The sequence below is a fragment of the Mizuhopecten yessoensis genome, unplaced genomic scaffold (assembly GCF_002113885.1).
Source record: "Mizuhopecten yessoensis strain PY_sf001 unplaced genomic scaffold, ASM211388v2 scaffold9157, whole genome shotgun sequence".
In the NCBI taxonomy this organism is placed as follows: domain Eukaryota; kingdom Metazoa; phylum Mollusca; class Bivalvia; order Pectinida; family Pectinidae; genus Mizuhopecten; species Mizuhopecten yessoensis.
The window spans coordinates 1352196-1379731 of NW_018407907.1; the positions used below are offsets into that span (position 1 = coordinate 1352196).

At 34.4% G+C, this 27536-nt stretch overlaps 2 protein-coding genes across 3 annotated transcripts in view; both read right to left on the bottom strand.

The window, feature by feature from the left end:
• The window catches only part of LOC110457457 (ATP-dependent RNA helicase DDX1-like), a 266330-nt gene extending 265888 nt beyond the window's left edge, over positions 1-442 (bottom strand). The window contains exon 1 of the mRNA XM_021508746.1: positions 368-442. Coding sequence (XP_021364421.1) covers positions 368-383 — 16 coding nt within the window. The 5' untranslated portion in view covers positions 384-442. The remainder of the gene's footprint in view (positions 1-367) is intronic.
• An 11622-nt stretch (positions 443-12064) lies between these two features.
• Positions 12065-27536, bottom strand: part of LOC110457493 — a 31223-nt gene continuing 15751 nt past the window's right edge. For both annotated transcript variants that reach the window (XM_021508800.1, XM_021508801.1), the window contains exons 4-16: positions 26213-26372; positions 24009-24809; positions 22934-23112; positions 22384-22546; positions 21312-21400; positions 20722-20764; positions 20129-20247; positions 19628-19795; positions 18860-19057; positions 18010-18116; positions 17104-17269; positions 15866-16011; positions 12065-14571 (exon numbers count right to left, since the gene is read on the bottom strand). In XM_021508800.1, coding sequence (XP_021364475.1) covers positions 13068-14571; positions 15866-16011; positions 17104-17269; positions 18010-18116; positions 18860-19057; positions 19628-19795; positions 20129-20247; positions 20722-20764; positions 21312-21400; positions 22384-22546; positions 22934-23112; positions 24009-24809; positions 26213-26372 — 3843 coding nt within the window. In that variant the 3' untranslated portion in view covers positions 12065-13067. The remainder of the gene's footprint in view (positions 14572-15865; positions 16012-17103; positions 17270-18009; positions 18117-18859; positions 19058-19627; positions 19796-20128; positions 20248-20721; positions 20765-21311; positions 21401-22383; positions 22547-22933; positions 23113-24008; positions 24810-26212; positions 26373-27536) is intronic.

Genomic DNA, 27536 nt, shown 5'->3' on the forward strand with positions numbered 1-27536 from the left:
CCCCTCTCAAATTAGATTATGAATGGGTAATATATTTATTTTCATAAAATGTCCACCACTGTCATAGTTCGAAATAGTACATAATGATGTTTAGTAAAAATGAATCTAACAGACATGTCATCCCAAATTTATTAAACTATTTCACAATTTTCTGAAACAATCTCACGACGTTTCACCGGCCATGGGCGCCGCCATATTGGATTTCAACGCATGCAAATAAAATATTGAGATATTAACACAAAAAAGGGAATTAAATGCATACTTATATAGTTTTTCATATTACAAAGTTAATCAAGTATTTGCATAAGCAACCAAAATACACACAAATGCTTAACATTACTTAAAAACATGATATAAACAGACGAACCTTCGAAAGCTGTCATGATGAAGATGCAGATTCAGCGATTCAGCAAAGCTTCAATAGTTTCGTATTTTTCAAAGTCAATATGAATGTAAAACTTACAAATAAAAACATTCAATCCTTTTTTCAAAAACATTTATAAACCTATAAGTTAAACAAACAAACATTGTTGGTTTAATGAAAACATTAACGACGAAGCGAACGGAAGTGCGAGAACCGGCTATCTGCACGATGAACAACATCAAGCTAACCATCCAGAGAATTAGATAAATAGTTAGTCTACATTACATTAGTCGTATCGTTTTTAAGAAAATATATATTTACTGACAATATTCTTATCAGCCGTTTTATAAGAATTTTTCATTCCATAATAATACAATATTTGTTTTTATTTTTCAACAACTCTCGACGATAAATGAAATTTAAACATCAAGCTTAGAAATAAAGCATATGAAAAAATTAAGAACATTCTGCCATTAGGAAGATACACGGGGGAGTGACCAGTCACCTGGATGATGTTTTCGCCGGAGAAAACCCAAGTGATCCCGTTCCTTTTCACGTCTGATCGGGGGAGTTAGTTTATGCACGGACTTAGATAACATATAATTTCGTGGTTTATGCAGAGGGTTTTTTGGGGGCTTCAGGACACCCCCCACCCTGAGAATTTTCTTTAAAAATCAGAATTAGAATTAGATTAGTTATCTAAGTCCGTGATTGTACAAAGGCACACATGGATTGGACAACATTTTTTTTTCAACTTAAAATGTATAGTCCTCTCCTCAATATATATATGTTTTTGGGGAACGGGAGAAGNGGGGGGTACGTAGAAAAGAAATCGTCGTGTAAACTGTGAAATGGATCCGCATCCGCATTTGAATTACAATTATACAAATTTTATGACATGCAGCCTGGTAGAATATTTTCAAAATAAATAGAATCAATGTAACAAAGAAATCAGACAAAATATTTCAATGCAAATTTCATAAACACATATAACAAAGTACACACATAAATAAATCGGGAGAGAGAGAGGGGGGGGGGGGTGTCGAAAGGCACCAGCATCTGACCACCGGTCAATCTATTTTGTATCGTGGAAATATCCTAAAGTTTTATATCAACTTCTATTAATCACTATTGTTGCCCCGGGTAGTAGGGGTCTCAATATGGGAGGAAACCGGCCGCGGCGTACATTTTCTCGTCCGATCGAGGAACCGAATCCTAGAAGGCCGTCCTGGTTAAAAGCACTAGCGCTACCCACTGCGCCACCCGACCAACCTATATAAATATGAATTATAAATAAAGTAGTTCATCACACACCACTAAAATGTGACGACAAGATGTTTTTTTGTTGTTGAACATTTTAAGTAGGTTTGCAACGGAACTCAACTAAGAAAGAAAAAGAAAAGTTTTTGGGTATAGATCTACGCTGAAAAAAACCCACTTTGTTAGATGGTCAGACGTTCCTGAATTTTCAAAAAGCTCAAAATAGGGCCTCGTTTGGTCCCGTGACCACGAATCATCCCTCAGAACGTTCTTGATATTGTTATCCCCCGCTTTCACCGAAATTTGCTTGTTAGTCCCCTTTCCTCTTCAACCTTCTGGAGTTTAGATTGTCAACGTTTCATCCACTGATTTAAATCACATTACTTAACATAGAAGTTATTTATATTTTCAATTAACGTTTATGGAGTTGTAGTCATAAAGATAAATTTTATTACATACTTGAGAGTGTTCTCAAAGTTTTGAGGTGGCGGACTGGCTATTGTAGACTCACATGTGAAGACTAAGGCAATAGACCGATTCCAATGGACAAAGGGAATATCGCCAGGTACTAATCATCCTCGATATCCAGGGGTTACGCTCATTTTCGCTCTCTGCACCCCTGGAATATGTCAGCAAAATTGAAGGCACGAAGATAGCTATTTGATTGGTCTCAGGTAAAAAAAAAACTTGACCAAACGCTGCGCTGATACCTGTCCTTTGAAGATTTTAATGAATGGTCTGACCATGCGCCAATTATTTTTAAATTTAAAATAACATTCAGTCCAATTGAAGTACATGCAAGTGGTGATAATCTTGTAAATCACGTTAAAAGTAATTTAACAATAAATACATATAGATGGAACGCTGATGAAGAAGCTCAAATGAATAGTAATTTAGATGAGAACATCAATTTATTACATAATATTGTTAATGACATGCAGTCCTCTGTTGTCCTCGTAGATCAGGGTATGGATATGTTTTCTTCTGTTATAAATGAAATATTTAGCCCATGTTGTCAATCTTTTTCTACTCCACCATCTGACAGTAAATTAAAATATCGTGCCCATAAACCCTGGTTTGACGATAAATATAGACGACTGTACAAATTGTATCGACGCAGTTTATGTTCTTTTAATTCCGACAGAACCCCTGCCAACAGGTTGTCTCTTGTCGAATCTAAGCGTAAGTATAAGGCGTATGAAAGGTTGGTTAAACGTAAATAAGTCTGTTACGCAGAAAAAATCCTAAACATTTTTTTTATCGATATTTTAAGAAAAAGTCGGACTGTCCGTCAAACCATTTGAATCTTGGAAACTTTTTCGAACATTTTAAAGCTGTAAGTAGTGGCCACGATGATGCTACAGATAATCCAAATACTTCAGACTACGACAATTCACAGATTTATGACGAATTAGATTCTCCTATAACAGATAAGTAAGTAATGAGTGTTTTAAAAAGCGCTAAATTAGGTAAATCCCCTGGAATTGATAACACTCTTAACGATTTTTTTGTCAAACAAAAGGAGACATTTGCCCCCATTCTCTCAAAACTATTTAATGTTATTTTTGATATGGGCGTCTTTCCTTCAATATGGTCCAAGGGTATCATTTTCCTTTTGTTCAAAAAAGGTGATGTCAATGATACAAATAATTATAGAGGAATCACATTGGTAAGTTGTTTGTCTAAATTATTTACTAGTGTTTTAAACAATAGACTGATAGATTGGTCTAAGGAGTACAACATCGTCTCCGATGCCCAATTCGGATTTAAACCTGGTTTTGGAACTAAAGATGCTATTTTTGCTTAACATGGTATAAATAAGAATATGCTTTCTAAAAGTCGTAAGCTTTACTGCTGTTTTGTTGACTATCGTAAGGCCTTCGATAGTGTGAATAGAAATAAATTATTTTTGAAACTTTTTCATAATGGAATCAGAGGAAAATTATTAAATATTTTGAAATCTTATATGAAGGTTTAAAGTCCTGTGTGAGATATAAGTCTGAATATTTTTCGTGCTCACGAGGCTTGATGCAAGGGGAGGGGTTATCTCCCTTCCTTTACTCCGTGTATGTGAATGATTTTGAAAATGAACTTATTAATACTTCCTGTGACGCTTTATTCTTAAGATATATTTCTCTGTTTCTTCTTATGTATGCAGATGATACTGTCCTTTTCTCAGAATCTGCCTCTGGCTTGCAGAAAATGTTAGACTCCTTAACAATATAGCGACAAATGGCAATTGACAGTCAATATGGAAAAAACAAAAATTGTTGTATTTCGTAATGGCGGAAGGTTATATTTACGAGCTGGCGATTTTTTTTACTTTAATGGCAATGAAATAGATAAAAAAAAAAATGTAATTTTCTTTTTATTCAAGATTTTTTTGCAATATATGGTATATTTACATTCAAACAATTCATATTATATATTCAGACCTCACACGACTCATATTTACTCTTACTTACATCAGTTGATATATTTAGACATAAGTACATGTAATGGTACCCATGTACACATATATTGCCTTTATGAGAACACAGAGAGAGAGAGAGAGAGAGAGAATAGAAAAGAAGAAGGAAAAAAATAGCAATGAAAACGGAGAAAGTCAACAGAAAGAGAAAGAAAAAGGAGAAACTAGTTTTTGCACTGCAGCTCAATAATAAACAAACTTTATGTTTAGAATAAGATTATAAGATAATCTTCTGTATTAATTGTAAGTAAGGTGCTTTCGGCTTTAAACTGCAAGTAAATACATCCATATAAAGGTGACTGAGAAATGAGGGTAATACTCAGGACAAAATATATTTATATCATAAGGAAATTAACTTTAATAAGTTCAGACAGAAACATCAACTTAGATTCACAAAAAAGGGACAAAAAATTATATTTAGAGTTCAGGCAAGATTCAATACAGGTATGGTAAAAGGGACATAACTGCAAAAAAAATGTATTGTATCTGCTGACTTGATGATATTAAATTATTTAATTTTGGCTTATAATGAAATAGAAATTGTTGATAAATTTAACTACCTTAGTGTACTGCTCAGCTTTAATGGAAAGTTTACAAAAACTCAAGTTACTATTGCTGAACAAGGTCGTAAATGTATGTATAATGCGTTAAGAATTTGTAACAATTTGTCCCTCAATGTAGAAACTAAACTTAATGTTTTTGATGTCTATGTTTCCTTCACTCTTAATTACGGTTGCGAAACAATGGGTTTCAATATTGCGGACAAAGTAGAAAAAGTGCATGTTGATTTTTTTTAAAAGAATTCTGAGTGTATAAAAACAGTACGCCATCTTTTATGGTATATTCGGAATTAGGAGTCTGTCTTTGCATATCATCAGGAAGTGTCGAATAATCAAATATTGGTTGAAACTAATTAAATGCGACAATTGTGTTCTTAAGTCAGTTTATGAAGATATGGATGAATGTAATCACAGAAACTGTAATTGGCGCTGTCAAGTTAGAAAATTATTATTGTTTTCTGGTTTTGGTAATGTCTGGTTAACTCATTATGTTGATAATGAAAGGGTATTTTTACATTGTTTTAAGTAGCGTTTGACAGATGTTTTTATTCAATCAAGGAATGAATTTGCTGAAAGATCATCCAAATGTTATTTGTATAGATTCCCGATAGATAACTTTACGTTACAATTTATCTAACAAAGTCTATTCCAGATGGTTATCTTAAACTTATTTCGAAATTATGACTTTCATCGCATCAGTTATATGTAGAAGAAGGTCGGTATCGTAATATTTCGAGGCCGAATAGGTTATGCCGTTATTGTAATCAAAACCAGGTAGAGGACGAGTTCCATTTTGTTCTGATTTGTCCACTCTATGTTGATATTCGTAAAAAGTTCATTAAAAAGTATTACTGGAGCCGCCCATCTTCATACAAACTTGTCCAGCTGCTATCTGTACGTAACAGAAAAGAGCTGTGTAATTTAGGAAAATATCTGAAATCAAGTTGGTTAGAACGGTCTAGAAGCCAGCCTTAGGTTATTGTGTTTTTTCTCACACTGACTGATAACATATGAGTACTTGTTTATTTCCAGGTTTAAACACATTGTTTTGTCCATCCCCTGATCACTACACCACTGTTTTTTGTTTTTATAATTAATATACTCTTTATTGAGCGCCGGTTGTTATTATGCTAAGAAATGTTGTCACCTCATCTGTTTTCCGATAGCCACAGTACACTTATGTGAGGTAAATTTATAAGAGCTGTCCATCTTTCGATACTTTATTAATCTTGTATTTTATAATTAAATATGCGTTGTACAAGATTATGCTTCATTCATGATGTTATAATTATTTGGTATTTCATATCACTGATGTATCAATTATACGTTGCTGTGTATGCTTAAACAATACAATACAATGGAGCGACACTCGACTTCAAAGCCTGTCTTTTCTTTTGATGTTCATCAAAGGATAGAACTAGTCTTATTGTCTCATCAACAAGGTGGTACACACTGAGCCTTCAATTTTGCTATGACATATTCCAGGGGTGCAGAGAGCGAAAGTGAGCGAAACCCCGGGATATCGAGGATGGGTACTAATTATAACCTGTGTTAGTCTTGTTCCGTCATAACCGGGTACTTCTGTGACCCTGAGCCTGCCGTGTTCGCTTGACCTTTTTGTCACAATCTGATCTGTTTGTTTCTCTATACCCATGGGTACTGTTTTCCATTGATCATCATGACAAAATTGCATTCCCTTGTTGTCTCTACATATTGCCCATGACATCCTCTAAATTCCAGGGTTACGCGCGCACTTACAAATATATAAGCGATACGTCCAATATAGAAAATATACCTGTATAGTAATAATGGGAGACATGTACCTCCCAGAAATCATTTGGAATACTCAGGACTTCAAATGGTACAACACATCATTAAATGAGTACAAATTTGTAGGATGTGTATTTGATAATTAAATTCACCAACACGTAACTTAACGTACGTGATGACCGGGAACGTATACACATAATCTATTAGACATATATCGTACTAGCAAATGAGAAACAGGATATCTGATCTCGATCTCCTCAGCGGAAAGCCCACTCGACAAGAGTGACACCTGCGTAATACAATTTAATTGCATACGTTACGCAAAAATAGAGAAGTATTTGTTAAGATAAACCCAACTTAGTAAGATACATAATTCTTTAAGAGATGTGTAGAGTTGTATGTCATCGTCATCATTTTCATCAACAGAGATATGAATATCTACTGGTCAATTTTTTTTTTACATTTATAAAGAATAAAGACAATTAAATACGTATCTGTCAAAATTAAAAATATTTCATCTAGAAGAGAAACAAACATGGCTTCTCTGTGGACAAATATACAATTAATAAAATCAATCTGAAAATCTCCATTGCGAGAAAGACAAGCAAACCAACAGAAATACAGATGGATTAGGAACCGAGTGAGGAACGGGACGCGAAACAATACACTTATCATTTGAAAAAGAATAATCGCGAAAAGCTGAAAGTAACTTGAAGGCCATAAGGAAATACATTAAGAACAATCCAAGATCTGTGAGGTAACTGGAAAGCTATGTTTAAACTCTGGAGACAAAAATGCGAAAGCCGACAAGAAAGCGAAGAAAGCTCAAATTCTTGCCTTGCGCGGGAACTATCCGGTGATATACCAATTATTTTGTGAATATGTGTAAACATTAAGAAATAATAACTAACATGGAATCTTTGTTTATTTTAGTATATTTGTTCTCCTTCAAATTACACTATAAATTTATTATTTGAATGAACACACAAGAAACACGCCATTACTATACTTAACGTTACTAACAAAAACAGTTATTAGCAGTTTATAATTTACACACATTTCTAATGATTAAATTGAAATTAAACAGTTTTCCTCTAAATTTTGAAATTCATAAAAAAGGTTTTACGCGGCTGTTCTTCTCTGTCTAGTAGTTTAGGTTTCCAACGTTTTGGCCCCTAGCTTCACCGATAAGTCCGACAAGGACGAAACAGCTGTATGATGCAGTGGAATTATCAAAAACTTTAATAAATCTAATTATGAAAAAAAAAAAAATTTGAATATATTTGAAATGCGACGTTTTCCTCAAATAAATATTTGTTTACCGGCCAAAGAGACTGGATATCCCAAATTAGACTTTCCAGACGAAGCGGAACCACTCTATTAGATTTTCCGGCTAAATGACTAATCGTCGTCTCATTTGTGAACCTCGGAGTCACGTACATTGTACTTATAAATGTGTACTTAACCGGACAGTAAACGGATGTCATTGTCAAACACTAGAGAGTCCTATACGTAATGTTGTTTTCGTGTGGTCGAGATTTTTAGATAGTAAATACAAATATTCAAAGTTCGTTTTAAACAAGATTGTATGGTGATTTCGTGGAACGACAGGGCATTTTAAAATTTATATGAGATGTCTTTAAATGTAATACACATATCTTTAACAGTAAAAGCGACATTATAAATGAATTAAAGATAGTTTATAATGTTATAGAAACATCTTCAAGAGAATTAGACATTTTTTAGAAATGTAATAGTGATATCTTTAATGAATTAAAGATGGTTTGAAATGAAATAGAGATATCTCTAAAAGAATTGAAGACATGTGATCGTTAGATGTGATAGCGATAACTTTAAAATATTTTAAGATAATTTTAAATGTAATAGATACTCTTTAAATGAATTAAAGTTAATATTAAATGAAATTGAGATCTCTAAAAGAACCTAATATATCTTCAGATGCCATGGATATATCTTTAGATTTAATGTAAAGAAGACATCTATAAAAGAATAAAAGATATATTCAGATGAAATAGAGATATATTTAAATAAATTAAATAAATCTCTTATCGACTCAAAGCATCTTTCGATGAAAGAGATATCTCATATAATAAGGGTTATGTAAAATATTTTTGTTTCTTTGAGATATCTCCTAAATTAATAGAGACACGCATATGTATTTCGTTTAAGTACTAATTGTTAGCTTAGCTAGCAATACTGGACAAATAATAATCAAGGAAAAATATAATATCATAATATCATTATAGGGGGCCGCGATGGCCAAGTGGTTATGGCGTCTGACATTCTGCGAATATGAGCCTTCGACCACTGGGTCTCGGGTTCGAGACCTACGTGGGGCAGTCGCCAGGTTCTGGCCGTAGGTCGGTGGTTTTTCTCCGGGAACTTTCCCGGACTTTCCTCTGCCAACAAAACCTGGCACGTCCTTTAATGACCATAGCTGTTAATGGGATGTAAAACACAAACAAACCAAACTAGTTACAATTTCCTAAAATTAAATCTGACACCGCAGAAATAATAAATGACAAGATATTTTATTCACAATAGGAACATAGTGTCATAATACTCGACCCTTTCACCCTTATGTAACGTTAGTAGTCTCTAACATGCATTGATCTGGATGAGTCCATTATGTGTTACAGTGGTGAAAGGGTTTAAATGCAGAAATGTATCAGATTTCTGACTATTTTCTATAAATAGTATTTGGGAAAAATAAATAACGTCAACAGGTTACATGTACTTAGCTTTGACCTTTCTTATTGTAATATATATAGGTCTGACGCATGTAATGAAAGTTTGTTTACTTGCACTTTTTCAGTACTTATGTTTATTTCCCTATGGCCTATCAGGTTTAAGTACATTTTAAAGTAACTAATGTTTGTAAATAACATTTGTATTAAGTTAAAGGTAGTGTTTTGTTAATAAAATCATGAAAATAATTTCAACCAACAGAAAAAACTAGCATCGCCGATGAGACTTAGAAAGACGAAACGGACGTATGGTGTATTGCAATTCGTTTTTTGTATACTTTATATATCGCCATTTTTTTTATTGTGCAATCACATGTGTGTGTGTGTTATGTTCGTCTTTCGCTAAGTGTGTGTTTAGAAAAGTTAAAAATAAAAGCTCAAACTGTATATATTGAGATTCATATTTATCCCCTATAGTCAGAAAACACCAAAATGTTTTTTTTAGAATCGGTGTTCAGAAGAGTTTTTTTACAACTTATTTTTCAAAGTTCACTGAAACGTTTTTTAAGCTACCGTATAACGGATTGTTTACGCGAACTCTATTTTTACAATTTTGACCAAAATTAAAAAACAAAATTTTACACGGATTATAAATTCGCGATCAAGACATGTGAGGAACTAAATTTTCGCGGTGTTTTAGCACCGAGACTTGACACTCGGCATATACAGTGTCAAATAGTCAAATGAATACGCTTCATGACAGAATATTGAGCAACAACAAGTAAGAAGTGTATTTTGTTAATTAGATTATATACAAAACTATAAGATTGTGATATAGCATATTGTTAAACAGTATTTCTCTTTACGCATATGAATCGTCATGACCACATCCGCGCTTTTTCATTACGACATTACGGTTTTGAAATTTAATATCGCGTCTCATTTTTACGCTTGTCATATTATTCTGCGGATCATAATTTCGCGATCACGTTATTGACCCGCGAAATCGCGAAAATATCATCCCTGCGGAAATAACCTGCTACACGAGTATTTAGGTCTTTTACAACAGGATAACTGGTATTTTTTTAATCAAATAACATTTTGCAAATACCCTGAATAATCCTATATCAAGAATAGAATCTGGAATAGACAATAATCTGTGAAATAAAGGCAGTCTGTTACTGCCGAGGATAGGAAAATCAACAATTTGATGGCTATCTATACAAGTATTTGAAATTAAGATATGTCGCCTTATTTATGTTACCCGTGGCGCTTCTACCATGATCTGCAGCGTTACAATTCAATCAACAACATAACAATCAAGTATACTCAATGTTAATATTTTATTTTATTATTTAAACGTAACATTATAACATAAAAAATAACAATAATATAACAAAATACCATTATTTAATATATATTTAATTTGGTAATATTAAACAGAAATCTATTGCGTTGCAAACTGTGACTCAACCACATATGTCCAAGAATTACACATTTCATGTACTTCTCTTTTAGCGAGTTTTATATAAGGAAAATATTTGGTTTTAGTAAACTCCTGTTTTAACTTCACTCCATCCAACGATTGCATCGACGAAAGAGAATGCAGTAGTGATACATTATTCAAGAACATAGGTCGTTCTGGATAACTGCTCCGGTCCCAGTATTTTTTATGACATTTTTTCTAATGAAATATTACAACTTATCAGTCAGATAAACCATTTTTTGTCCCCCACTGCAATGAAGATAAACTTAATAGCATATCTTCACTTGTGATGAAAGAAGGTCCAGTGTCGATTTTATATTAACCAATCAAAGTGGGATTTTCTATTCACTGCCACAAATTTTCTGTTCAGTTTAAGCTGAAGCGACGGTATAATTATAGCTTGTTTTTGAACATCTTTGGTACATACACAAAATTATGAATATATTTACGTAATTGTTAACAATTTTGTAAGCAAAACCTACCACAAATTAGTAGAAAACGATATAATTACGTAGAGTAGACCATTCAAAATGGCGCACAGCCATGTTGTCAAGCTTGACGTCATTTGAAACTGGCGTCAAGTTTGTTGTTTTAAATGTAGCAATGAAAGAAAATGGGTTTCCCGTTAAAAACCATATTTATTTCACTGGTCTGGCAGACTTTACTGAAAAATGTCGGTATTCTGCCGTACTCCTGAAATATATATGGTATTCAATGCAAAACCATAAAATATTTTTTCTCCGTGAATCACAATTAAAACCAGACTAAAGAATAAAAGAACAATACGACATTTTCATTGATCAATCATGTCGATTGCATTAATACAAATATTCTTATTGGTGGTTTTTTTTAACATTCCAGTTAAATTAAATTTAAGGAATATTATTGTTCAATAACAAAATTATTCTACAACAATGAAAATAAAATGAAGTCATTTTTCATTCTAGTTACAGTAATGAATATTAGTGTTTTTTAAAAGTTCATAAATCGAGATGGACAAATGGCAGGTTTTGAAAAAATTATTACTTAGAGTAAGACTGTCGTGATATTGTGTAAGTTGGTTATATTTATATCTTGCGTAATTAGTAATACCGTAACTGGATAGATAAACATTTAATTGATATATAATGGAAAAAGTTTTACAAGTATACACACACACCCTCACACACACACACACACCCCCGCAAACACATACACATCACATACAATCCTAATGCCATTTACTCTTCAACACGTAATGCAGACGGGTAGCATAGCATTGCCTTTGTTCTGAGGTTAAAAAAATCAAATATTTATATATTCGTTTCTTGTAGCTATTCCATCTTTGCGTACTGCAGAATTATCTTCTCTTGGGAGCAGGTGTTGATTGTTACGTCACTTGTTTGTGAGTGTTACGTCATCAATTTTTGAGGAAACAACGTAATTTTCTCACGCAAACCAATGACGTAACAATCAATACCTGCTCCCAAGAGAAGATAACTCTGCAATACGCAAAGACGGAATTGTCATCGAATGATTTATAACAACACGGTGGCATTTGCTTTTGGCATTTGATTCGCTTCTTTAAATACAATGTACACAGTCACTTTACTATGTCAAGAAATTTGAATGAAACAATTATTGATAAGAGGATTTTAAAGAGCACATGGTAAATCATTGAAAATGAGTAGGAAACATGAAATTGGCAAGCAAACTCAGCTTTTACTACCCTTAGAGAGTTCGCTCATGTATATTAGAGATGTCACTAAATGAAAAAAAGATCTATATTTTAATGAAGTTGACGATTCTTTTAATGAAATAGTGTTGCATTTAAAAGGAAAAGGAATATCTTTAAATGAATACTGTATACCGAAAAACTTGCGCCAAGTCTAAATTTTCGCCTTTCACCGATTAATCAATATTCGCCCAATGTAAATTTCGCCCTTCACGTTTAACACCGATAAATATTATGTTGTATACTAACATTCGTTGTCATGATAAATGCGCCCTCGTTGGGGAGGTCGAAAAAGGTGACATTTTCAGCAAATATATATGTTATCGATGAAATTCAACAAATTTTGGCATGAGGTACATGTAAGTTCTTTTTTCTATCCAATTTATGGAGGGGGTACTTATCACAATGCTAAAGAGAAAGTTAAGTGCGTCCAGTGACAAGAAGTATATACTGAATATACTTGCTAAAGACGAAAATACGATCGGATGTACCCAAGAGTTTTCGAGCCGTTTGATGTCAAAGGACGAGATATCAATACCTTATACTTACTAGATTCTTGTAAATCAGAATGTCATTTTCAAACGCTCAGCTTGATGAAAAGGGTTCTTCGTTTCCTTCATTGTCTACAGTACTAGTGTAGGGACTCTCTGACCCTACAAATTGTTTTTGTTTTCATATATATTCATATCATGAAGCGATAGGGTATCCCTTATTCATGAACATACTGTTCAGTGTTCACTCTAGCGGTATGTAGTCATAGTCATTCTCGATCGCCTCGCTGTTAGCACAAGATATTTCGGAGTCATTTGAACTTCCATTTGTCACCATTGAAGCCGTCCTAGATACGTAATGGTTCCCAGAATTCACAGAAACATGAGGTAGAGCTTGCCGATGCCTGTCCCGTACGCTACTGTTCGGAGGATTCGATATGGTAGTTGCGTTCTCATATACATGTTCATCACTCACCGGTTCCAGTGCCTCACTGTTAGCACAAGATATTTCGGAGTCATTTGAACTTCCATTTGTCACAATTGAAGCCGTTCTAAAAACGTTATGGTTCCCACAAACATGTGGTAGATCTCGCCATGGCATGTCCCGTAAGCTACTGTTAGAAGAATTCGGCATGGCATCTGCATAATCATATACATTTCCTACCGGTTCCGGTGTCTCGCTGTTAGCACGTGATACTGTCGAGTGATTTGAACTTCCGTTTGTAATGATTGAAGTCGTTCTAGTTACGTCATGGTTACAAGGTACCTGTGGTAGAACTTGCTGAGGCCTGTCCCGTACGCTACTGTTCGGAGGATTCGATATGGTAGTTGCATAATCATATACATCACTCACCGGTTCCAGTGTCTCGCTGTTAGCACAAGATATCGCCGAGTCATTTGAACTTCCGTTTGTAATGGTTGAAGACGTCCTAGATACGTCATGTTTCCTAGTGACCTGTGGTAGAGCTTGCATAAGCCTGTTCCGTAAGCTACTGTTCGGAGGATTTGGTATGACATCTTGCTCTCCCATATCAAGATCATCTGAACCAGTAGTTCCTTCTTCAGTTTGTTGATCGAAGTCTTGATAACCTGCATTATCGTCCTTAAAAGCTGTTTGGACGATTATTATCTCGTGCAATGAGTCCTTGAACTCTTCTGGAGGCTTGGCGATGGCAACGGTTCTAGCACATGCTTCCTTATTTGGACTCTGGTCCAAGTCCAAATAGCCAGGCATATCGCCTTCAAAAGATCTGGCAATTTTTTTGTCATGCAAAGAAGGATTTGAATGACCAAATATGGACGCTACGTGTGTGCGTGTTGATTTCCTTTCTGGCGTTTGTATTGATGCATTTAACGAACCACTGACTGAATTTACGTATGTGCCATCATTGCTATTTGCACACGACACACATAAATCGTCTTGGTTTGAAGATGGAGCTGTTGCAACGTCATTTCTGGTGACACAGGAAGACACATCGGTTGATGGACGTCCCTGAACGGTGTTCTGGTCAATAAAAACAATTGTGTTGACATTGAAATGATCATTTTCCTGGATCGGCACTGGTCTACTCTTTGCACGCTTGGGTCTGGGTGGACGAAGTGGCCGATCGGTTTCTTCCGCAAGAGGAACATTGGGAAGTCTAGTGGCATTATGCTCACGGCTGTCTCTGAATAAGACGCTGCCAGCAGACGGACTGGTGTCTTCTGAAGACATGCTTTCAAATGTAGAGTCGTCAGTGTAAATGAACCTGAAATAGATATAAAGTAATATGTATTTGATGTAGATTATGACGTCAGAATCTAAAGATTCTGTTTGTATTATCGCTTGGTTTTTGTTTTGCTATTTTTACAAGTATATATGTGTATCGAAATTCTTTAACTTTAAGAAGCGACATAAGGCTTATAATAGTATTTAAAAAAAAAAAAAAAAAAAATCGGAAACCGTGAATTACTTAAACATAATGCTTTACAGTTTTCAATAAAACTATTTAATTATCTATTTTCCTTAAACCAGAGGTTACCTCAATGGAGTAAAATTTGTGAATAGTTAAATGAATGAATGAATTAGGAAAAGACATAACGGTAAAGTTTGAAAATCACAAACACTTATCAGATTATTTGTGCACGTATACATGCCTTTTTATCCTCTTCTATTAATTTGAGAAGACAAAAGTTCTGTGGCATCTAAGTCATGATATACCTGTTGCAAAGTACAATATTCTATCGCAAATTTTCAAAATTATAAAAAAAGAAAATTAAAATAAACCACGATAAGATTATCACTCTATCATATAGCTGAATTAGTTAATTAGGTTGGCTTTTTATGACAATATCACAAAGTCCTTTGTTATAGTAGGATAGCCCTTATGAACATTGAATGCCAAGAAATCGTTAAGAGGCAGGCTTTTCTTGGCATTCTAAATTAAATGTTATAAGTCCTTAATCGTATGAATAAACGTGTGGTGACAGTTGTTATGCGTTTCGAACTACCTGATTGTGCATTAGGTAATTTGTTTTTGTCTATTGATTCGGCTCTCAGGTAGAATCCAGAGGAATGATTTAGGCATTGCTAATTTAATTCATTTTGAATGCAAGTGCAGATGTTAATTTTGAATAATTTCCCTTATTTATTAGATTATGGCATAAGCGAAACATTGTTTTTACGCTTAAAGATTCTGTCATCGGATTTTGTATATTGGCTGATTTGTTTTCTAATTCACAATTAGAAAGGGAGGCAAGAAGGTAGGGAGGGATAGAGATCGGTGGGTATATGAATGGGTAGGTAGGTATTCTTGAACAAAGGTATGACAGCTTTCTTGAAATGTTAATGATAATAATTTGGGAAGATGCCCTTTTACTCATAAAAGGTATTGTATGTGTGCTTCTCTTTGTTAATTTAAAAATCAGCTAAGTAAATAAGATAACCAAGCATGACTTGATTGAGGTCCATCAAATGACCACCACAGTTTTTCAATTAACGAGTTATTGTTTGGAATATTTCCTGTTTGTCATTTTTTGCACGGAAGTACTTCGTTGATTTACCTGTTATTAATCTTTTCCAAAATGTAATCTGTAGATGGACGCTTCGTCGAATCTCTATTCCAGCACTCCTTCATGATTTCAAATAACCATGCAGGGCAAGAATCGGGCTCTTCCGGAACCTCACCTCGATAAAGGGTCTCAAGCAGCTGCAAATAGAACGTACACCGTCAAAACCACGGTAAACGTTACATCTAATGCAAGCGAATTAACCCTTTATCCCCTATATAACTATAGTAGACTCAACCATGCATTGATCTGGACAAGTCCATTATGGTCTACAGTTGTGAAAGGGTTGAATATATCAGAAATCCCCAACACTGACAAAATAATAATGCCATTGTTCCCTATTTCGCAGATTTAAACAACATCATAGTACGTGTAACATTTTCAAATAAAAAAAAAGACAGAAGATGTAGGGTACAAGCCGATGGTATCATAACGTCCATTGAAGTTATTTTTTGCAGGGTTTATATTTTGTGACCATTTATCGAGCGTGGAAATAACAAAACAAACAAAAAAACAAAAAAAATGCCGAAGTGTCAACAAAACCATAATTCGAACTCAAAATCGACAAAACTATGAACAAAGGAAAGATTCACATGGGGGCCCTTGCAAAATGACAATGAGAATAAGACCATGTATTCCGGAAGGGGAAGCGCTAGAAACATTAAAAAATGGAAGATTTACAACTATGATCTGCATAATAACTAATGATACTTTCTACCTTTAATAAGAATGAACTTGATTATGTAATTTGTATTCTATGTATGATGGAGTGGGCTATATTTTGAAATACTTGGAGAGGGTTTCGTACTAGAATAAACCATTCCAAATATTTGGTTAGGTTTTATGATTTAGCATTGGTTTGCGACACAATAAACCATCTCTCGTATTATGAAAAAAAAAATTGTCTTAAGGAAACGTTACAAAGATCTATAGGTTTGTTTAATTTTGCAAACGTACCTTTGGTAGTAAAATGACAGCTTTTGTTTGCGGATACAAATAAACTTGTGCATACTGCCACTTAGAAAGTGAAACCGCATCACAAATTATATTCAAGGTAGCAATGCATTGTTTTAATAAGTTTATAGTTCATAGAATAAATCATTAAGAATTGTTCTTCCTATTTTTATAAGAAAACACAGATCTTATTTGATTTTTTTTTCTTGTTTTATTCATAAGATGCAATCCCATGTGGGTGTCTTCCGTCCGTCTTTCATAAAACATATTGATTTTACTTTTTCAGGTTCAACCTTGCAAAACGGAACCGCCTCTAAACGACTGGCTGTGGGATTTGATTTAAACAAGGAGGCGGTAGAATAGAACTGGTAAATAGTCATAGCCATCATGTAGACGTCACTGGCTTGAGAGAACTGACCACTCTGAATCACTTCCGCCGGCATCCTAAAAGAAAACAGGGGATATTATTAGTCACGATGTTACGGGTTTGCAATAATGTAAATTTCTAGCTTTGTAGGACCAATATTGCTTTATATCACAGACCAACAACAGTATATTATTAGAAACAAAGAACAAATAAAATCCAGAGAAACTGTGAACAAGCTACATTTTATCTACGTATTCAAACTTTGTTTGCATGGGGCTTAATGCCCCAATCACAAATCCCTTCCATCATGTTCTTTCCCTGTGCCAAGTTACCAAACTATCCAACAAACTGTTACGGAGGAGTTGCACTTACAAGGTTTTTGGAACAGAAATTTAACTCCATAGGCAAGTTTGAATTATAAATTATTTTCTTCATGTACAGCTACATATAATGTGTATTCACTGTGCAAAATCAACAGACAGTTTAGGAAGAGCTTACGAGATCCATGGACAGACGGACGGTCGGACAGAGTGATTCCTGTATACCCCCGCAAACGGGATGAAGTTTAACAACACATCTATTCATATAACAGTACTGCATTTTAAAGCCTCTTTGTCCAAACATTTGCTTTATTAAACTATTTACAACATCAGTTATACACAAACAGAAAATCCAACGCAAGATGGCAGATACACTTACATGTCCTGCAACCAGCACACATGATACTCATGGAGGCACGTCCTTAAATGATAATAACTGTTAATAGGACTTTTATCAAAATAACACAATCATCGCATCGATGACATGAGGAACCTACCAGTTTCGTCTGTCATCGACACACGTCGATTTGTCGATGATACAGGCCTCAATCCATAAGTTTCTTTTTTCTATCTTTAGCATTCGTCCAACCCGTGGCATGAATACCTAAACAGAGGAAGACAAAGGACGGGAATAATTTATCAGGAAAGTAAAATTATTAAAATAACCATAACGTTAAGTGCTCAAAGATAAAATAACGATATGGATTATGGAATAGATTAATTCATTATTTGTAGAACATTTTCTGTAAACTATATAATATTCGAGAGCAGGTATTTTCAATAATGTGATATACATGTTCTGCTTACGATGACATAATGGTATCGTTTATGGTAAAAATTGTCATCAATAGAGAGAAAGAAAGACTTTAATTTTAGGAAAATAGAAGTGATTTACAGATTTGTGCAGTTTATTGAAAAATAATCAATCGCGAATGTATATGTTGAATTCTTAAAATATTCACATAAAAAGGTCTCCTTATGCTTTTTAGTATTCTTATGGGTCAACTAGTTTCTTGTGGTCTATGTTTCACAGTTCGTGGTGGCATACTTTCAAATAATGTAATTTTTGAAGATATATTTCACTGCAAGAAATGCAATATCATTTTCCAGAGTCAGATTAGTTTTCGGGGTTTCAGGGTATGTGCATTAATCTCAAAACATTGATGCATGAAAGGGAGATTGAAACATTGTCAATGGAAAGAATTTAGAAAGGTTAAGAGGATAGTCGAAAATTTGTTTTTAATATCAATTGAAAAATAAATCGTTTAGGCTTAAAACTATTCAGCATAAGATACAGATATTTTTCTGAGTAACGACATCTACTGTATAAAAAAAAGTTGTACTGACCTTGTCGTGCACCTGTGATCTGTAGAGCGTGGAGCAGCACAAATCTCGTAAAATCCAGCAGTTCTTGTGCATGGCATTGACGAATTGGACTAGCTCATAAACGACCTGCAGGTATGGCATTTCGTTGTCTTCTGGGTCTCCTAAACTACAGGTTGCAGCGATGTTTAATAACGAGTCCGCCCTTTTGCATCGGTATAACTGTAAAATATCGAACATAGACTCATTTACTGTTAATGTTCCTATTTAAGCGCATTCAAATTTTAGTGCACTATCGAATTGCAGCAGATGACCGTATTGATGATTTGGTTCACCCACGATATATGTAACAAAATACAGAAACGTATAGTTGTGCTTTTAAAATAAAGCGCCAAGGAGTACCGTTTATATATACTGCGTTTATAATGTAAAAAATTGTAATAATTTAATATACACATAAAAATATATTGTTTTCTATGCGTCATGTCAAGTTCAACTCAAATGGAATTTTATAGCAAAAGATATACTGGTATATATGTGAAGCAAGCTATCTATTGTTTGATTGCATTTGCCGGATATGTAAAACAGGCTCGAATTCGCAAACCATGTATCATATTCGATATTTTTAACCACTACTCCAATTTTTTCAGAATTTTTATTTAAATATTATTTTATCTGTTAGTTGTTTAATTTCTCTCTCTCTCTCTCTCTCTCTCTCTCTCTCTCTCTCTCCCTCTCTCTCTCTCTCTCTCTCTCTCTCTCTCTCTCTCTTTATTTTTTGAAAATGTTTACCAAAGCATGGGTAAGTCCTTCAGGATTTGTGCAGTCTCGCTTATGGTGTTCTGGAGGAAACGTCGCTATGTGTAAAAGTTCACTCAACGCAAATTTGTTACACAGTTTTGGAAACGTTTCGCCCATGAATGCTTTTGTCACTGGCTCTTCTATTTCCAAGTACAGTCCCTACAGAAGAGAAAAAATATCAATACTACGCTCACTTACATTTTGTATTCATATTCATGTGAGCATTACAGAACAAAATACGTATGAAATGGGAAAACAGGTTTATACAGTGTTTCGACAGGACACTATTTATACCACTTGATTGAGCCTGTTTGCATATATTTGTCCATTGTTAATCCGTATTGGACAATTATTTTGACAGAATTTGCTGTATCCATACATATTAACATGTATAAGGGTATTTTATAAAATTTAATATTTTCACTATGAACGTGTTTTTTTTTGTAACATTTATATTGAATATTGTACGGGAATTTTTTGTTTCATCTTTACCTTTTCTTTAATGATTGGATGGTCTGGGGCTGTAAGGTCCTGCTCCCTGATACAGCACCTCCTTACAAAAGAGGAAAGCCGTCTTTTTGATGCCTTGTTGTAGTAAGACACTCGGGGATCTAAAATGTTTGAAAACACAAAATTTCAATTAATGATCGGTTTGTAAACATTTTGGTTCATGATTGTCCTAAATGCTGAGGATTCTGAATTTCATATCGTATATCAACTATTCCCTACAGCATTGGAACATCTAGTCGACACAAAAGAACAATTAAAAACTGATCCCCTATCTGTATCATACCAAATTAATGTTTTCGTGGATTTTAATTTCGTGGATAAATAAACTATATTTAATGTCCCACGAAAATTTATGATTTTACAGTATATCGAATTTAAGTATCTATGTTAGGCCACACCCTCCAGGAAAGTCAACCAGGGGATAACGAAACAACCAGTGGCACTTACGAACATGATAAAATATCTTTCTTTGTATCGTACGAAGAAATAATATATTACTCATGGCGACCATAAGACTTGAACAAAGAGAAGAGTTTTACAGCCTGCACCAACGAAAGACCCAAATAAACACTTACTTCCTCTCATGTTTTTCAGTTGTTTTAACTGCTCTGTGGATCCCTAAGAAAAGAAATAAAACTTGTTTAATTCATACTTATACATAACACATCTATGACGATATTTTCACTTATTGGTGCTAATGACATAAAAGAAAAAGCAAAATTAAAATATACCATTTTGTTAGACATGTTTGTAAAATTGGATTAAAACAGAAACCCTTAATACTCGAATGGAAAAAACTTATATGAAAACGTGTTTTCTTATGTGAATTGTTATTTAGAAAAATAATTAGATATTCAATAACTTATTTTGAGGAGCACTATTTTCAAAACCGATTTGCAAATGCTTAAATCCTTTCTATTATGAACTTTTATAAGAGACAAAATCTCGACCAAAGTGTTCTTTCTGCTTGAAAAGTTTTCTCTCGTTTAATGGAAGAGTTCTATTTTCAGTACTTTCTCCTCCCATCTGGTTATTTTGATATTTGACAATAAGATCAGGAAAATATAATTATCCAGACAAACACAAATTTGTTTTTTTAGGAAATATCACCTAAAACGAAACAGGTTTTTTTAACTATAGGCCACTGAAAACCATCGGAACTTACTCTTTCTGGTTCTTTCTGGTTAGGGTCCAGCTCCGGATAATTCAAGATCTTGTTAGCAAACGCTTCAATGCTTGATTTTGGTAAATGACCTGTTTCATAATGAAAGCATTGTGAATATTTGTAGTTAAATAGAAAATGCAAACTTCGAAGTTTTACACTGTGCCGGACCATCGGGAAAAGTTCGAAACAACGAGACTTCGATTGTTGAATGTTGAGCTTCGAGCGAGACATTTAAACGTTCTACATGTGGTACAGGTAACTGTTTTACTTCCATTGATTAGTTGTTATTTTCAATGTTTTCCTTACCATCTGGCCTTTATTGTAGTTCGAAACAGCGAGAAGTTCGACTCGTAAAATATTTCTTCATAAAAGGAATATTGGAATATTAGAAGTGTTATAAAATCTGGACTTTGTAGTTCATGTAAGTTCGACAAATCGAGAAATTCGAATATTCGAAGTTCGATTCATGGAATGTTGACCGTATATCTCACAGTGCCAATACACAAGGACCAAATATGTACTCAAAGTCGACAAGATCATAAAAAAACTTAAATCTATGCTAAATGCCATGCTGTCAAAGTGAGAATCATGGAAACGAAACTACAAGGTACACCCATGAGCATGATAAATAAATCGACCTCCATGTCACACAACGAAATAGAAAGATTCCCACAGAGTTGATAGCCACAAATCTTGCCATCAACCTTCATCACTTGAAGCACTATACTATAAGTTTTTTCCGTCTGCAAATAGTGATTGGACATCATGCCATGCTTATGTAAGCTAAATCTTGTTCTACAATCAGTATTTATGTACAATGAGAAAGGACTATTGATAGATGTTTGATAAAAAGTCACATAACCACCAAGAGACTAATGACTTCTTTTTTTATGTTAAGATCATATAGTTATACCTGGGGTTATAATTATGTCTTTGCATGTTGTCGCTGAGACCTGATGTCTGATAGAAAATGGTAATAATGGTTAAACATTTAAAAAAAATATTTCTATTCTATAAACAAATTGTAAATGCAAATCTAACTTTAACTTTACAGTTTTAATTGATATCTTACCATCGCTTTCGTCAGGAGAGGCCATCCAGTTGTTCAATTTCTCAAGGACCTCTTTCGGTTTGATTCGCGAATGCGGCTTGGTTTCAAGACATTGAAGAGTAATGTTGTGTACAGGTAAAGGTATACAGGGCCACCGACGGGGTTTCAGGTCATGGAAAACCACCTTTTTTGAAATCAAGGAACCATAAGTTAGAGTCTCGAGATATGTATATTTTCTTACATTCAAATTTACATGATACTATTTAACATCTCATTTAAACATAGGTCATTTTATATTCAGTATTTATACTGAACTTGTTCAATGCATACGTTGATCCCAGAACGATTTCCTTTCTAGAGCCTTTTCAATATATACGTTAATCCCAGTCTAGAACATGTTCAATGTACATTTTCATCCCAAAACGATTTCCGATTCCTGTGACCAATTTATTCAATGTAAACGTTGAACCTAGAACGATTTCCGATTCCTGTGACCAATTTATTCAATGTAAACGTTGAACCTACAACGATTTCCGATCCATTTCTAAAATCTGTTCAATGTATACATTACCATATCCATGAGGTCGTCGAATTCAAACGCGCACATTTCCGGAAAAGGATGGCATCCATGTGTGAATATCTCGGTCAACAATTGGCCAAGCATCCAGGTATCGGACATGACGTCATAGCGATCATCTATCAGTGACTCAGGAGAGGACCATCGGGTCGGAATTAAATTTCCCTCTATGTCTAAATTCACAAAGAAAATATGTTGTTTTTTTTGCTATTTCAATAATCTTTTTATTAAAACCAAAATTGCAATAAAGGATGCCTATTACTCTGCACTGTTATTTTTTCGTATTAGTTACCACGCCTTACTACCGTATAGAACAGTAGGACAAACACATTACCATTGACCAAGTATGTTCAAATAACGAAGTGCGCACAAAATGTACATGGCGGGCTTTACGTGAATTGCGATAAAAAATCCTCTTTTGCTGAAATGCTTCAGAATGCAATCTCTCAAAATGGTACAAAATCACGAAAATCATAACAAAATTACTGTTATTATTAATGATACTAATTCATCTGTTTAAAAATTGTATTGTTCATTATTGTTCCTAGAACGACGTAACAATTGTACGAGGAGGGACGATAGTCTAGTGGTAGGACGCCGGGCTCGTGACCGAAGGGTTGCGGATTCGAGTCAAGTCACGACACTATGTTGTATCTTTGAGCAAGATACTTTACTCCGCTTGTTCCAGTCTACTCAGCGGTAAATGAGTACGTGTTTAGGCAGTGCTAGAAATGAAGAATGCTAGCTGTAAGCGCCGAAATGGCAGCTCCGTCTGTATGCTCCAAGGGAGTTGAGAAAGATATTGGCTGGTTGCAAAGACCCTATAACCACGGATAATAATTTGTGAACCCCTTTGAGACGACCTACGAACTAGGTTGTGATAAAGCGGTATATAATGACCTCGAATTATTACTGTTATTAATATTATTATTATTCCGTGTAATTTCGTTTAACTTACTGTATATCTAAAAGGTGCAATCACGTGTGTGTGAGTGTTTTACCTCCATCCTTCTTCATTTGATAAGAAAGATATTGTATTATTAATGACGTGTATATTACGGCTACATACCTTGGATAAAAGTACTGGAACCATTCGAACCGTCGTCAATCGCTTTGGCAATACTGAAGTCAGAAAGAACAAAATTTGTGTGTTCTCCTCGGTAACAGAAACTGGAAGCAGTGATGTTTCTATGTATGATCTTCCTTTCGTGCAGGAAATCAACGGCTCTTACACAGTCCAAAGCAATGGATCCAAGGGTTCGGGCAGGCAGCCAACTCCGATCCTTTCGTTCTCGAAGCAAGTACGTACTTAGTGATGCATCTGACAGTTTTTCGGTCATGTAGAACATTGGGATTGCCTGCAAGTGAAACGCAATAAGTCTTTTCATGTTCGGATGCTGTTCAGTTCCAAGAAGGCTTCTCAATACATCCAGAGTGTTGCAGTGCATTCCAGCCTTTTTATCTTTGGCAACACTCTTGTGGTATTGCTGAAGGTCACACGTCCCGTTTGCTGGAAGAAGAACATGGACACTAACCTCTTTATGTCCTGTTATTGTCCCTGACACGTTCTCCCATCTTGGAAGACATTGGCTTTCTAGGGATTCAGAATTTATTGAAAAACTTAGTGGTTCCAAGATGGTTTTCATGTGTGGATACACTTTTTCAGCCAAACAAAACCGACCATCTGCTGCTGCCATCAGTGTAGAAACAGCATTTGCGATCCATTTACGTTTGTGGAACAATAAGCTGTTGAGGTTCTCACGCAGGTCTTGTTTGCATTCCAGACTGACCTTTGCACTTCCGAGGCATTTCTTCAGCATATCAATGCACGTCTTATGAATATTGTCCTGGACCTCATCTCTGTGGTGATCTGGCAACATTCAATACGTAAATTGAATTTAAGAAACAGCAAAATAATGCTGAAACGTCAGCAAAGCCGTTATTTAAACTAAAAATCGATAAAACTTAACCACAATATGAAAAATGGAAAGGTTCACATGAAGACGATTAGAAAGTTAACGTAAGAGGAGAATAAGACCAGGTGTGTCGGAAATGTAAGCGTCTACCGCATCAAATGCAAATATGAAATTGATTATTCTTATTTTTGTTGTAGTAAAAGCATCATAAGGTTGCATTAGAACCTGTAGCTGTTGTTGCTGGCAAGCAAAAGTAACACTTCAAGTAGTAGCAACATATTTCGAGATTAATAACTCAGAGAGGTTTTCCTGATACCATAATGAGAACGAGATAAAATTCCCATTATATAGTCTTGTTGGGAAAACTTTTAAATTATATTTTTAATATATAAGGAATTTTTTTTTAATATATTTTCTGATTGAGCTAGGTAAATAAAAGGCATACAGCGTATAAATATATGATCACGTGTTTTAGCTAAGCGTTACTTGAAAAGTTATTCCCTGGCCAAAAGTGAAGGCACCATTTTAAATATTGATTTCTTCCAACCAACGTACCCTAACACCTCTCTTCTAATGTGACGTCATACGATGCATGATAAACAATTATTTCTGTAACATTTTTCGTGTGTTATTTTGTTTTTGTCACCCTTACCTACAAAAGTCTAAAGGAGAATGGCATTTCATTTGATCATACAATGCAGATTATGGTACAGCTTCTCAAGAGGGTGTTCAATACATGCATTGTAACATGCATTTTTACGTTGTCGTTTTAATAAAATTGGCCATTTACAACCACTGAAATCTTACTGGTTATTATTTACTATTGCATAGCTTTCTGCTTGATTGTCTGGTGCGAACCATACGACATAAATGATTGCAAATATAATTCTTTTTTTTTTTTATATATTTTTATAGATAATATTCTTTTATTATATTCACCGTATCTTAAAATATGTAAAATTATGTTTAGCAATGAATGTTTTAGTAGATGTTGTTATGATCCTGTAACACATATCTATTGATGAAAAACTTAATAAAGCCCGGCGGGGCTTTATGTCAGTTTGTCAGCAATAGAAATGTGTGTTATAGGACAAAAACAATATTTACTAAAATATTCATTTTTTATATAAATTTACATTTGATAGAGTAGTTTAGCCTTATCTAGCTATTTCGATAGTTGTTTGAACAGCAAATTAAGTCTTGACAACAATGAAATTGATGACGTCACAATAGAGATTGATGACGTTACAATAGCAAATGTTGTTAAAGTCTCATAACAGCATTTGCCATACATTTAAAAATAATTATAATTGGTTTTTATATTAATATTATAAACATGTATAACAATATGATGTACTTTGTTGGATGTGATTGTTGAGAAGGCTTGTTATTCCTCTGAACACTACCACAAGTAGAGGATATAGAATATGCCCATCTGTCTTCTTCATCGCACTCTTGATTGACATCAGCGAGGCAAACAGGAATTCCACGTTTTTCTCTATGAGGCGAAGATGAAGCTGAATAGAATAAAACAAAAAATAAATATACATAAATATATATTTTAAAAAAACAAGTTATAACGACTGACTTCAACTCTAGCAGCTTTCACCTCAAATGGTGAACAATAAGTTATCACTACCTAATAAGTATGTTTTTTAGTTGTTTCTTAAAACTTGACAAAGAGTGACACATACTGTCTGAATCATAAGTGTCCATAATAAGGTTACAATATATTTGGCTTCTCATAAAAAGGCTAAATTTTCGGACATTCAATCTGTTAAATGTAAAGTAAAGTTTACGCACTGTGTCTACGATTTCGTCCAGGAACATGATAAGAACAATAAATAATTAGATAAGATCAGTCAAAGAGGCTATGAACACATTTATAAAAGTAAACAATGTCTAAATATTTCCGTCGAAATTTAAGACTTACTAAATTAAAATGCTTACAATCATCCGTATAAGGTCGATCATTAAATCTCACTTTGGCTTTAAAACACAAATCTCTTAAAAAAAGTATTCATACCATTACTAAATGCTTAATAAAAGTGGACTGATAGGTAGTGACAGGTAGTGACAGGTAGTTATAGGTAGTGAAAGGTAGTGACAGGTAGTGATAGGTAGTTATAGGTAGTGATAGGTAGTGACAGGTAATGATAGGTAGTGACAGGTAGTGATAGGTAGTGATAGGTAGACCAACTTTCTGCACAGTACTCAATTCATCCTCGTTATCCAAGTGTTACGCTCACTTTCGCTCTCTACACCCCTGGAATATGTCATAGCAAAATTGAAGGCACTAAGACAGCTGCTTGATTGGTCTCAGGTAAAAAAAACACCTGATCAATCGCTAGGCTTATGCCTATCATTTGAAGGTTACAAAGGAGAGACGACCGACATCAAAGCCTGTCAATTTGTACCGTTACGTGACCGCGATATTTTTTGATGTACCATCAAAGGATCGAACTAGTCTTCTTGACTCATCAACAAGGTGGCGCACACTGAGCCTTCAATTTTGCTATGATATGTTCCAGGGGTGTAGAGAGCGAAAGTGAGCGGAACCCCTAGATATTGAGGATGTACTCAATTATGCTTCTAACTAATGTGATGAACAAATTTATTACCGGCATATTCATGAATATGTTTAGCTTACATGTAAATTCCGTAAATGTTCGCCTTAGGTT